Here is a 13445-nt window from a genome sequence, read left to right on the forward strand (position 1 = left end):
TAGGTCAGAGCTGGGACCTTGGATCTGCCATCTACCCATCTACCCCAAAACATCCCCCTTCCCTTTCACACATGCCAGACAGCCCCTATGCAGAGAAGACTGTTCGAGTGGTGCATCTAACAGCACAACATCCTCTAGATCCTGTTGTGATACAGCCTTCAGTGACATGATCCCTTGCCATGATTTTCCCCAAGACTCCTGCATCTGTCAGGACATGCAGATGATGGTGGTCCCTGGTTGAGAAGCTTTTCTGCAGCCACTGTGGGGAGCAGAAAGCCTCTCTGTGTGCCTTTGATTTACTGTGGTGGAGGCTTTGAACCTGCCGTGAAAATAAATTCCTCATTCAGTCAGGTCCAGATCATCTTCCCAAAGCCAGAGACAACAGCAAGTGGTGGGGCTGATTTATCTGGGGGATGCTGGTGTTAATGGGGCATACCCCAAGAAGAAACAGCCACTGAGCCTCTGGGTTCAGAATGCAGCAGCTCAGAGGGACTTGTGAAGATCTTATGGCAAAACTCAGGAGGAGCAAGAAGGTGGCATTTCACAGATGGATTCTGATGCACAGGGAGATCAAGGTCAAAAGTCTCCTCTTCTTGTGAATGCCTTGCTGGAAACACTATTTTCTACCTCCCCTCAACCACTCATTAGCATCCCACATTCTCAGGCATGTTTCTACTGCTGCCCATCATGGCACAGGGGGTGTGTATGCTCACAGATCAGCTTTGTTGCTGCTGACCCAGAAAATGAGGAATGTGCCACCCAGGATGGCCTTCCAATGGTTTGTTTTCCCTTTCTTGCCTTGCCAGGAAGAGGCAGTGGCTGTGGGCAAAAGGGCTGCCGGTGATGGGGACTGCTGCTACCCTCCCTGGATCAAGCAGTTCAGACTGGTGAGGACTATGCTGGAAAAATAACATGTCATCATCTAATTAAGACTCTTCTGAAAGGCGTAGGTGCCAGGAGTTAATTAAGCCTGCAGCCTCACTCCAGCAGCCTTGGCCTTAGAGTGCTTTAATTTCTAAATTGTAATAGCACTGCAGTAACACTGCTCCCATGTGCCTCTTCTAAGGTGCCTTTCAGATACTAGGGGAAATCCCTCACATGGAGGTGTCGCATGGTGCTGACCCAAACCTCTGCCCCTGGCAATGAGGAAGCAGTGGGAGAGCCCGCAGGATGCTCTGCTGGCGAGAAGCTGGTAATGCCTGCTCATGCCTGGGACATGATGAGCCTGGAAGTTTCAAGAGAGTTGGGACAACACTGCAACATCTGGCCAGCAAGATTGAGTCCTCTTGTGCCCGGGGTGTGATGCTCAGGCCGATGCTGAAGCAAGGCTTCAGACCTCAATTTTCACTGTGGTGAGGAGCACTCTTACTCTTGCATGAAGCATCAGGGGTTTTGTGGGAGGGAAGAGGACGGTACTGGTCACCTCAAGAGGTGGCTGTGACCAATACATGCGTGCACACCCATCTCCCCTGTTTTCCAATCTGGATGAGATTACACCAGGCAATATCTTTACTTCATAAAACAACAAGGCACTTGATTGCTGATGTAGTTAGTAATTGCTACTGGGGAACTGGGTGGGATTAATGCCCAGGAGTGTTTTAAAAGCCTATTTTGCCCAGTGATTGACTGTTGGTCATTAAATACAACAGCAATCAAAGCAATAAAACATAGCAAGTCGAGTTCAGATAGCACTGAAACCCCGCTTCCAGCAGAATACAGCATCCCGTTGGAGTGATAGCTGCTAAAATTGGCTGACAGGGTATTGGAGGGTACAATGACTGGTACATGCAGTAACCAAGCAGATGATGTTAATTGTGGCTGAACAGAGGGTAAAGGCTTGTGATGTGCCAGGAGTGCTATTTAAGGTACTGAGGTTTATTATTCTGGAAATCAATTATTATTGACCAGGACAGATAAGAGAGGAAAAGATTAAAAGGAAAAAAAAAAAAATCAAAAAACATTAAAGGTAAGAAAGCCAGCCTGACTCAGAGAGAGCAGCAGGAGCTCTCAATGCAAGAGGATTTCAATGCTTTTTTTTACACCATGTCCTAGCAAAAGAGTGGGAGGCAAAACATGTAGATCCTAGATTGTGAGCTATCTCTGTACATGCTTTTTAGTTTTCCATACTTGGCATTTTTACTTAAGTTTGCTAAAAGTGGATTTGTGAATTACCCACTGCACTTTGATACTCATCTCAGGATGGTTGTCCTCAGCTGTTTGGAGTTTTGGGGGTTTTTTTGGTTAGTTGGTTGGGTTTTTTTAATCAAAGAGTGCTACTAAAATAGTAGAAGAGTGCTACTAAAGTTTTCTTGTATTTATACTTTTCTAACCAGCTCTCTTCTGGTCTAAAACAAAGGAGCCAGCCTCACACATATCCTAGCAATATGCAATTGTTCCTGTTCCTGTCTGCAGGTTTATGTTCCCAATACGGTTGATGTCAGTTGTGCTGATGGAATATGATTGGTATGTACTTGAAGAGACAAGAGGATGGTACTGCATATTATTGATGGGGCCAGCATAGTATAGGAATCCTATTTGCCCCAAGTCCATTATCATTGCAGGGACATTAACAGCATGAAGGTGATATAGTGACAACTTGGCTTGCAGCCATACTTCTGCCATTTGGGACACATGGTTTCTCCCATGACCAGGGAAGATGGTTGACTTGCAGCTCTGACCATGGACAACCCCATAGGCACTAGCTGCATAGCTGACCATCTTACCCAATCCTGTGAAGATGTCCTTTTGGGCAGGTGTCCTGAAGTCATTGCTGTTCAGCCTGGGTCTCCATGATAACACTTTTCTGGTGCTGTTTGTGGGTCTGATCCAGACCCACAGTCAGCACTGGGGGACTTCATCTGCCTTCAAACCTGTCTCAACTGTCATTGACCCACAGTCATCATCTTTCTTAGGTCCTTGTTCCTATGCCTGAGTGGCAATCCACTGCTGTGACATGTCTCACAGCACCTAACTCCCTGTATTAATACCTGGTGTTGGAAGATAACACTGCTTAGGAGAGGACTCAGACCTTGCTACAGAGCATAACAGAGGCCAAAGACAGGACACCACAGCAATTTCTACAGTTGTGGTAGGTGGACTAAGATCATGCACGCATAGGGCACAGACAGGTTTGTTTCCCTATAATATGCATCAAAAAAGTACATAGTCATGCAATTCAGCACAGCCTGAAAAAGCCAGGGATGCAGCTCCTGACACACCTCCTCCAAGAAAGAGAGGACAAAGAGACTCTAATATTGCCTGCTGGTACAAGAGTCTGGACTGGTCAACAGGACTGGTCAACAAAAGACACTCAGTTGCCAGCATCATTTCTGAAAGCAAAGGCAGAGCCAAAATGATGTGTAAAGAGTCACAGTAGTGATGCACTGCATGGGAAAGGGAAACAGAGGCCTCTGCTTCAGATTGCATATTAATGACTAAATGCTATGAAGAAAACCAGCAACATATAAACCCTGTTAATTGCATCTCTCTTGGATTTGTGCCAGGAGGAAAAGAACATATTCCTCAAAATTGATGTAGCATCTGCAAACAATTTGTTTCCCCTTTTTGAGAGTTAACATTACTTCATATTTCTGTCCTTGTTACTTTTAGCAAAACTTCTACCATGTGTAGAAAAAAATGGCAAAAAAACTCATCTTCCCTGAATGCTTAGCTTTATTGTTTCAATGAGTCTCCATCAAGACCAAGAAACAGACATTTGATTTAAGTGGGGAATGATGTCTGTCTGCCTTGGACAGTAACATGAAGCAAAGGAGGGGGAAAGCAGAATGAATAATAACTGAGGCTTTTTGGAGTGGAAATAATATTTTGATGAAGCATGCAGTGGCTGAGAAGGAGGACAGCGTGACTCGATGGGGGTGCCTGGTTCCTGGCCCTAAGCTCCCTTCTGCAGGACTGGTTTCTTCCCTGAACACAGTTCTGCATTTTTTGAAATGTCTTCCTCTGAAAGAGGGGGACATTGTCTCTTAATCCGTAGTATGCACCTCTGGTCTAGTACAAGGATTTTAAAACACCTCTCAGAAACAGTAGGGATTAAGAGCCCTGGTACTCTGTCTGGGTTTCCCACTCACAGGAGCAGTTCAATATTCAGAACTGTGATGGAGATATTACTAAGGGACCATTGTGCATGTGCTCTGCCACATACCAGTTTACAATTAATCACATTATATTTTGCTTTCAGGGTAAAAACACAGCTTACAAATCCAATTTCTGTTCTGTATTTGATCCTCAGAACAGCTAATCCTCTCTGTAAACTGCAAACCCTGTCCAGAATGTTATCCTGTTCTGATCTGCTGTTGTTAATTGGGTTTTCTTCCAAGAATTTAACTTGTGTTTGTTTGTTTGGTTTTTTTTTTACTCTAGTAAAATTCCTAAATAAATAATGCAGAAATATTTTCAAAGCCAGTATTCCCTCAGTTTCCAGTCCTAGCTCCTTTTGCAGGTCTCAGACTGCTGTGTTTGACTTTAGCACTTGGTGATACCTTTCGTTCAGCAGAGTAAGCAATGGTCAGAGTCAGGGCTGAAATTGTGGAGTTTAAACAATTTAAAATTATAATTTTTCACTAATGAGATTGAGGAGACTGTGTCAGAAAAGAGTCTGGTAAAACTCAGTTGTGTATCTTGCATGGACTGTGGAAATTGTTGCTGCTTCTGTAAGAGCAGCTTTCATGGAGGATTTCTGAATTGCTAAGGCAGAGAGCAGACGTGAAATTTTTCACTGATTTTCCCCTTCTCTCCAGTGATCTTTCTTGTCCATATCAAAATGAAGCAGGATCCAGAACTTTCAGATACCACTCTGTAGAAATCATTGGAAGGAATTCATATTTCTAAGCTTGTAAGCAAATAGGCCTTCCTCAAAAAACAGCAGTAAATGACCTATCGGTCATATTTCCCAACATCCAACAGAAGCCTTACCTAAAATCCCATACCTAACCATCTTCCAGGTTTCTCATTCTTTGAATTCAGATACAAGTGTAGCATGAGACCAGCTATATCTGAACTATCTATTTTTTTATTTCTTGCCCTAATTACCAGGTGATATTCAGAAAAGCTCTCCATTTATCTGACCTTCAAATACTAGACTGTATTAAAAATACTATGCCAGATTTGCCATCTGTTTGATAAAGTAGGAGCTTCTTTAAGAGAAGAACAGAAAGTAAATGCATGTGTTCATGTGCATGTGTGGGGAAGGAAACATGAGATCCCTCAGCTGAAAGTCTGATCAAAAATGAAAGCTCCCCTGAGTCCTTCAAACACCATTTCTGTTATAGGATGAGGAGTGTGGTAGATGTTTTACTTCCAACAGCTGGCACTCTGCGATTCTGCTAATCCATGCTTACCTTCGGGCAGTGACGTGGCTTGACAGCATTCATTTCAACACGACACCTATGAAATGTACAGTGAAATGTACTGCTGTGATTTGTCTGACATAACTTTAACCATCTACAAATTCAGCATCTCAGGCATGTCACTTTGCTAGACTCCCTCTTGCCAGCAGAGAACGAGGACAACTTCCAAAGGGCAAATCAGCCCACATGTCTCCAAAATCCAGTTAAAGATGGAATGAATCATCTTCTGGAGATACCACCCGCCTCCCCAGTGTCTACAGGGGAGCCTGCGTGACTAGCATGGAACAGTCATCACTAACTTTCAGATGGCTACAGTTAATGGTTAAGTGAGGTGAATCCTGTTCATTTCCTAATTGTATCCATTACTGTAAAATAAGAAACAGGAGCCACCAAAAAGAGCTGACGTGTTAGGATCCTGAGACATAAGTCGAAATTCCCATCCTTATAACATTCTTGAACAGAATGCTATGGGAAAAGAGATTTTTCTTTTTTCAGGAAAGAGAAAATGTCTATGATACACTCATAAATGTGACCCCCAGGGCAATCTTGCACATCCATTGAGAGGGACAGCATGACAGAGGATGGCTCTTTCACTATGAGCAAGGAAAGATCTCATTACTTTTTAGAGTCATTTCGGCTCATAGAAGAAATGAGGTTACATGAAAGAGAGCCTTGTGCAACCTACTGTACTAAGGGACATATTGCTAAAATTCAGTCTTTCAGCACTAATGGTTGATGGAAAATATAACCAGGAACCAGTAAGAACTCAGAGAGTCTGAGCTGTAAGTTTCTTATTTTCTGCAGCAGACATAAAAGTAATTCAGCCTTTGACAGATGATATGAATGTCTGTACTGTGGCTTTTCTTAACATACAAAGGGCACATGATTGTTGTTAATGGAGTACTAAGTGCAATTAGCCCTGTGGCACATTAATGTATTAACCTTGAAATATTTTGTAAACTGGATAATACAGATGCTTTTGCACCAGATGTCCTCACTAAATGTAAGTGAAGCTAGACTGCTTGTTTCAGAACTATCCGCACAACTAATTACAACATGCTTGATAAAATAGGGCTGTTAGAAGCATAATGTTAGTTAAGAGAGTAAGAAAAAGCAGGTATGGTAAAGGGCCAGAGAAAGACGTATTTGCAGCTGTAAAAATACGTTCACTAGAAAGGTGTTAGAAAAAAAATGGTTTTGTCTTGTCTGTACTAATCATGAGAGATGCATATGAGTAGCACAAATTGCTATGGTTGGCTTGTTCGAACCCATAGGTAATTCTAGCAGGAGAGTGTTAAACTTACACGTTGTCCTGGCTAATTTGAACATACACATAATAAATACAATAGACTGTGTGTGACTTCAGAAAGATAAACAGCAGTAAATAAGCCTTTCTCAGTGATGGGTACAGAACAACGATAGAGCTATGCTGGAATTATGGAGCTGTTCTGGGATTATGGTCTGCCTCCCTGAACGTTCTGAGGATTCCTCCCTGGCGAGGAAAGATAAGGGGGAGTAGGGGAGAGAAAGACCTCAAGTATGACATTTTCTTTCACTTTTTTAAAAGCATGTTTTTAAGCCATTTTTAATGTCTGAAGTGTTTATGTGCTGTAATGTGATGGAGTTTTAGGAACCTGCTGTTCATTTCATGCTGCTTTACAATAAGAACATCTAGCAGCCGCTTGAATTCACTGGGGCCAGCTGAAATTGGAAAGCCAAGGTTAGCCAAAATCACTGGCCAAACTTAGGCTGTGCTACACTGCACACTCCCTCACCCACAGACATCTGCTAGCACTAAGAAAATGGCCTCAATCCCACAAAAACATACTTATGCTTCATTGTGCTTATGCCTCATTGGCTTGTCCATGCATAGGAAGAACCTGCAAACACCATCCAGGAAGAGTAACCCCCAGAGGTGTCCATGTCCAGACTGTGCACCCCTCTGATGGTCAGCAGCTGAAAACATGTTACACTAAATCTCCAGTCCAAACAGAAAAGGGATGGGTCCTGTGGGCGCCACAGAGCATGCTTGCCCTGTTGCACTGACAGAGTCACCGCCATCCAAAAATATTTATTTGCCTTGAACTGATCGCCGTACCATTATTTTTTTTGCTGTGTTTTGTTTTTACACTGAATCCAGTTTGCCATGTTAAAAATAGCATGGTGAGCTTCGGAAAAATCTGTTGGGTTTGCTAGAGACTAAGCATTTATACCACAGTTGCTGTTCTAATTAAAAAGAAAAGCTCACGTGACAGGAACTATTCCTGTGTGCTGACATTTCAATGCAATAACCACAGCACCAAAACTCAGTCTTGGCGCTGTTCCGTTCATTGTGGACCTCAGGCCAAGAGGAAAAATGGCTGTGGATGGGACAGTGTCCTACTCCACAGGTCAGTACAAGAGACACCCGGAAAGGTTGAACTCGATACATATCTTTGAGAAAAAAAAAGTCATCTCTCTGTTTGGCATCCAGAATGAGTCAGTAAACCAGCAAAATTACTCCAAAATTCTTTACTTGCTTTCCAAAGAGGAAGAAAATACCACCCTGGGTGATTTCATAGAATCCTTGACAAAGGCAGTGGTCCTTTTATTTTTTCCAGTTAGTTCAGGCTCTGTACCCCTCTGACTTTCCATCCTTGTTACAAATATGATGTTGATTAAGACACTGGAAACAGAAATCCTCTCAAATTAAACATTTTTTTCTCAGAGGAACCCCTTACAACTCTGTAAGTGAAGTCACAACCTTGTGACATTTGAAAATGAGGGCCATGAAGCCACCCACCTGGGAAAAAGGCCACTGGCTGGTTCAGCTCTGCTACCATTTAAATCTCAAAGGTCAAAAGAAAATGCTCTCCGGTAGTTTCCTCAAGTTAAAAAATTGGGCATGAGCTGGGGAACATCTTCTTGCTGGTGGATTTTAAATTTGAAACATACTCAATAGGAATTTTTCTTAAAAAAAAAAAGACAAAGGGTTATTAACATTGTGGAGGAAAATAAGACTCCAGATCCGGCTTACCTTTGCCAGAGCAAACCTCACTATCCTGCTAGCAGGTTGGGGCTTTGGTGCTTGACCCCATCTAGTGGCATTCCAGGAACAAGGAGAAATCCTTATCCACAGTGGTATTGCAAGATCACTGTCCCATGTGAAACATGACCACGTGCTTCCCCCAGGTGTGCATCCTCTTTACATAGGCACTGCATAGGAAGCACTTTATGCTGTAATTTCATTTCTCAGTCAGCTCTGAGAAGAAGTGACCTCTTTGAAGCTGGTTTGCACAGAGCCCCAGTTTGGCATACAGCTGTAGCACCACGAAACCTTTGATCTTCCCTCTCCTGCAGCCTCAGTACAGCTGCCACCTCCATCTCCTGCTTGGCATTTGCCTCTACCTCCACCAGCTCTGCAGGTGGCTGCCCCACAGGAGCTCCCCATTCCCTGCCCCTTGATCGGGACACACTACCAGCAGCCCAAATCTCTCCCTTGGTGGACACAAAAGCCACCCTTTGGGAGATCTTCAGCTCAGGTGCCTGTGGGGGTACTATGGTTGGTGTCTATTGGGCTGGGTCATCTCATGTCTATCCCAAATCAGAGCCCTTGCTGCCTGTCCTTGAGCATGAGGAGATGCTCAATCAACTCTGCCCACTGGAGGAAAGCTTTGGTGAAGACCATTTTCTGTCTGCTCATGCTGCTGAAAAGTCAGTTTATCAAACTGTGACAAATAACTTGGAGTCTTTGTGGGCAAATGGAGGATGGGATGAGGGGCAAGGGTGGGAACCAGGGAAGTTATGGAGGTGAGGGCAAAGCTTTCCCGGTGTGATGGTAGAGTGATGCCCAGCACCACTGGGCTGGGCTCCACTCTGCTCCCAGCTTCTGACCATCCTCGCTCCGGAGGCTGCTGGAGTCCTGGGTGTTCATGGCACTGGCCTTGCAGGTGTGGACCTCAGCCCTTCCTCTGGGACATGCTGCCCTTTTCATGGTCCTGTGTTCAACCCCTGCTGATGGCGGCTCCTTTATTTCAATGATTCCTCAGAAGGGGTTCCAAGCCAGCAAACTCTTCCTCAATGATTGCCACATGCTTTTTCCCTCCCCGCTGTGCCCCTCTGGACTTGCCAACACACAAACCTACTTAGCTTAACTCATCACTCCTGTTGCAAAGCACTTTCAAGTGCTCATCTGAAATGCTCAGGTTCCCAGGAGAGGCAGCATGAGGCTTTCTGAGCCTGGTTTGTCCCTTCATTTACCCCAGTGCCAAGGCGAAACAACTTCTCCCGAAGTCAGTAGCATGCCCTGTGGCTACACCAGTAGAAATTGCAGGCTGTGGAAACACAAAATTTCCTGTGAATAATTGCCATCACAGGCAAGATGCCCAGTTCTACTGCACAACTCTGAGATATCCAGCAAGCCAGTTGCAAGCTGGAGCTGAGCCCTTTCAAACCCAGCAAGTGCTGTTATAATGAAGCTCATACCTCATTACTGGGTTGATGAGTAGCTTAACATTGATTTAATGAGTTCCCTCTAAGAAGGCTCCAATACTGCATTCCTTGGAAGATTTAGGGTTGGGGTTTTGTTTTTTTCTTTCTAATGATGTTGTTACTGAGGAGGCATGAGAATCTGAGACATGCCCTGCTTACCCCTGGGTGAACCCCATTTACACAGCATTTTTACTGCAGGAGTCCTTCCAAACATTGCACAGATGGAATTTCACATCTGACAAAAGAAACAGATAACATTCATCGAGCAAAAACCGAGCAAAAAATACTGCCTGAGTTTGCCTTTGCTTGCTCATGCAATTGTGCCTCTTCTGTGTTTCTAGTGTCAAAAGCACTCTTCAGAGACTGGTTCTGAGAAATGCTTTTTTGTTTTTTTTTTAAGCCAGCACAGACAGACAGATGACAATGTGCTTTACCAACATCTATGGAAACACTCGCCACCCTTTCAAAATGCTGAAGCATTTTCATACTGTAAAGATGCCAGGGAGCTCCGTACAAGCCTTTCTTCTGGGGGCTGTCAGGCAACCAACTCATTAAGCCCCAGCAACAGAGAAGCAGTGCCTTCAGCTCAGCAGAGCCGGCACACTCCTGCCCGCTGGTACAGAGGAGCCCGCAGTGGCAGAGGGATCACCATCATGTCTAAGCCCCAAGATGGATGAAGAGGAGCAGCCTGCTCTGGGGAACTGGAGCAAATTCAGATTCTCTGAGGTCTTGTTCCTGAAGACACAACTTTGGCAGTGACGGTGGGTCTCCAAGGCACCATAGGCAACCAAGGTGTACGCGGTGGGACGGGACTGTGAGTATTAGCTCTCCATTTACCTATTTTCTGCCGTCACTGTTATAGCAAAGGCAAGGGAAGGGAAAGGCTATCTTTGCTGTTTCTTTTTTAAAGGAGAAACAAAAGGCGAGGCTGGGTGAAAACAAAATTTAGAGCATGAAGACGAGAGAGAGAGATTTGAATTCTGCAAGTCAAAGAGTTTACTTGCTCTTGAGCCTCACAAGTGGCTTTCTATTACAAAAAAGGCATTTGGTTTGTGGCCAAAGCACTGCTGACAAAAAGAAGAAAGAAGAGACGTGCAAAAATGCAGCGGTATTGTTTCTGTTTAAAAGCAGTGGGCTGTCAGCTCGACAGCGTGCGAGCTCTCCCTCTTAGCCAGAATACATTTCTCTCCGCTGTTTTCCCTGTGCTGTGAAACGTGGTTTAGCAAACAAGGCAGGCTAATGGAAGTGAAAGTTTTAATTAATGGAGGTTTATCGTCATTTACGAACCAGTTGGCAAAGTCACCGGGGACCCCCTAGCACAGCGACCAGGCACCTGCCTGCCGTCCAGCTTGGCAGTAGGAAAATGCCAAAATGCCCATTGTTCAACCCCCCTGCAGGCAATCTCCACATAACTCGGCACACACCGTGCTTCATGCTGCCACTGCTGGGGCGAAAACCTCTCCACAGGCAAAAAACTTTGTAAACGGATCGCAACGCTCCTGCACGGCTGCTAACCCACGGATCTCCAGCGAGAGCTGGCAGCGCCCAGCCCTCCCCTGCTGCCAGCCTCCCCTTCCCCTTTAAACAAACATCTGTGTACAAAGCAGCAGCCACTCAAGATTCCCCCCCCGCTCCCTGCTTCCCCTTAAAAAGAGATTTGAAGCCCTCTGAATGCCGTATGGACGGCGCTGAAGGCAAACATGGGTCTAACTCACATTACAGAAATAGGTCGAGCAGCAAACACAGCCCGCAGCCGCTGCTGCGTCCGGAGACGCTACTTTGTGAAAAACAGCAAAAGTACCTTTTGAATTCTTCCATCAATATCCAAATAAATACACTTGGACCGGTAAGTTGAGGAGGCAGATCCCATCTTGCTACAGTTGGGTTTTCACTGGACTTTTTTCCAGTGTCAAACAGAGAAGAAAATTAGGTTTATCCTACCAAGCCGAGCCACCGCTGCCTGACAGTTTGGTGTCCCTGCTCTTCTGTATCCCACTGTACTCTCATTCTGGGAAGGTCCCTCCTCTAACATGCATGCATTTTGCTGTGCCTCTGTCTCTCTCTGACACCTCCTTTTAGTTTTGCTTCCCTTCAAATCCAGCTGCCTTGGACAGGGAAAGACACGGGCTCCAGCTGCTGTCTGCAAGTACCCTCTTAATTCCCATAGCAACAACCCCTCTTGGCTTCAGGGCTGAGAGCTGCTGGGCATCCCCATGGTAGCTCTGACCCTGGGGTTGATCAGCTCCTGTTACACACAAAACCAAGTGGCACTTATCTCCTGGGTAGGATGGGGGGTGGGATGGGAGAGGGAAAACCTCCTTCATCAGGGTGGTGAGAGATGTCATTCATTTTTATGCTGAAATAGGACTGCAATTATTGATTAGTGCTGACCTTTCTGGTGAGCTGCCCAGACCCTGCAAGCAGTGTGACAGGCTTCCAGCTGTGCCCTGAGCTGGAAGTGTCCTTTCAGACACCCACTGCAGCCAGGGCATGGACTATCTCAGCCCAAACTCAGCAGTTTTGTTTCCACATCCCTCCTGTCATCATTACAAGGATGGAAAGAAAAAGCAGCAGCATTTTTTCCCCACCTTGTAAGCTCCAGAAGCACAAAGAAAGTGTAAAGTCCATGCTCTCGCCCAACACCATTCATGCCACCCCCAGAGCAAAGAAATTTGTTATCTAAGGGAACATGAAGTATCCTGGCAAAGGTATCTCCCATGGGAAAGCACAGCCAAAAACCAGGAGGCAGCAAAGCAGCCGACGGTCGATTCTGTGAGCAGATGCCAAATGCCATCTGCTGTGTGTCTGTGCTGTGCTGCAGTGCCTGCGCCTGTGGGGAGCTGAGGCAGTGGCAGTGGCAGGCAGCACTCTGTCACGGAGGGGAGAGAGCTTTGGAGGCAGCAGCTCCTCCGCCCTCGCAGGGGAGAAGCTGTCTGAAGGGCTGCAAGCCTGCACCGCGGCTGGAAACAGCTTGTCCCGTGAGGGTTTTCTGAGGCTTCTGCTGGAGCATTCCCCAGCCTTTTTGTGCTGTGGTCTGGGGCAGTTGGGCTTGTGGCAGCGGGGTTGGTGCTGCCTCCTCTGCTCACCCCAAGCCTTCACTGCAGCTTCAGTGAGACACAACTGACCCACACAGGAGGCCAACATGGCCCTGCAGGCATGATGTGCAGCCTCAGCTGTCCCCTGCAACACACAGGCAAGGCTTGTTTGCTGTGTGAAGGGTATTCGTAAGAGCCAGAAGGGCTGAGAGGGTCCTGGAGCCAGTCCAGGAGCCAAAGCCAGGCTGGTCTTTCAGACTGAAGCCAGCAGTACTCCTAATGCCCTCAGAGCCAGCTGCAAGGTGACTACTGGGAGGTGCAAGCCTTTGTTTCACGTTCTTCCTCTGCCAGCTTGGAGCAGGCACTTGAAGTCTTCCAGGAGAGAGCTGTTGCCACTGTAGGGCTATTCAATGGGCTGTGCTACAGTCTACCCTGTAAACTGTCCTGGAGGCTAACCCCTAAGATATCCCTTAGACTATCCTGTAGGCTATCCCACAGGCTATCCTGGAGGCTAATCCCTTAGGCTATCCCATATGCTATTCCTTTGACTATTCCAAGATGGGCACAGCCTCTT

The 13445-nt window shown here is 45.8% G+C and overlaps 1 protein-coding gene across 3 annotated transcripts in view; it reads right to left on the minus strand.

Moving 5' to 3' along the window:
• PDE9A (phosphodiesterase 9A) overlaps positions 1-11828 on the minus strand; it is a 48784-nt gene extending 36956 nt beyond the window's left edge. For 2 of the 3 annotated variants that reach the window (XM_010015946.1, XM_010015945.1), the window contains exon 1: positions 11638-11706. In XM_010015946.1, the coding sequence (XP_010014248.1) occupies positions 11638-11706 (69 nt within the window). Of the gene's footprint in view, positions 1-11637 lie in introns of all 3 variants that reach the window. The other variant, XM_010015944.1, reaches the window with a different exon arrangement.
• Positions 11829-13445: the final 1617 nt, after the last annotated feature.

The sequence above is a fragment of the Nestor notabilis genome, unplaced genomic scaffold (genome assembly GCF_000696875.1).
Source record: "Nestor notabilis isolate BGI_N333 unplaced genomic scaffold, ASM69687v1 scaffold11036, whole genome shotgun sequence".
Lineage (NCBI taxonomy): Eukaryota > Metazoa > Chordata > Aves > Psittaciformes > Psittacidae > Nestor > Nestor notabilis.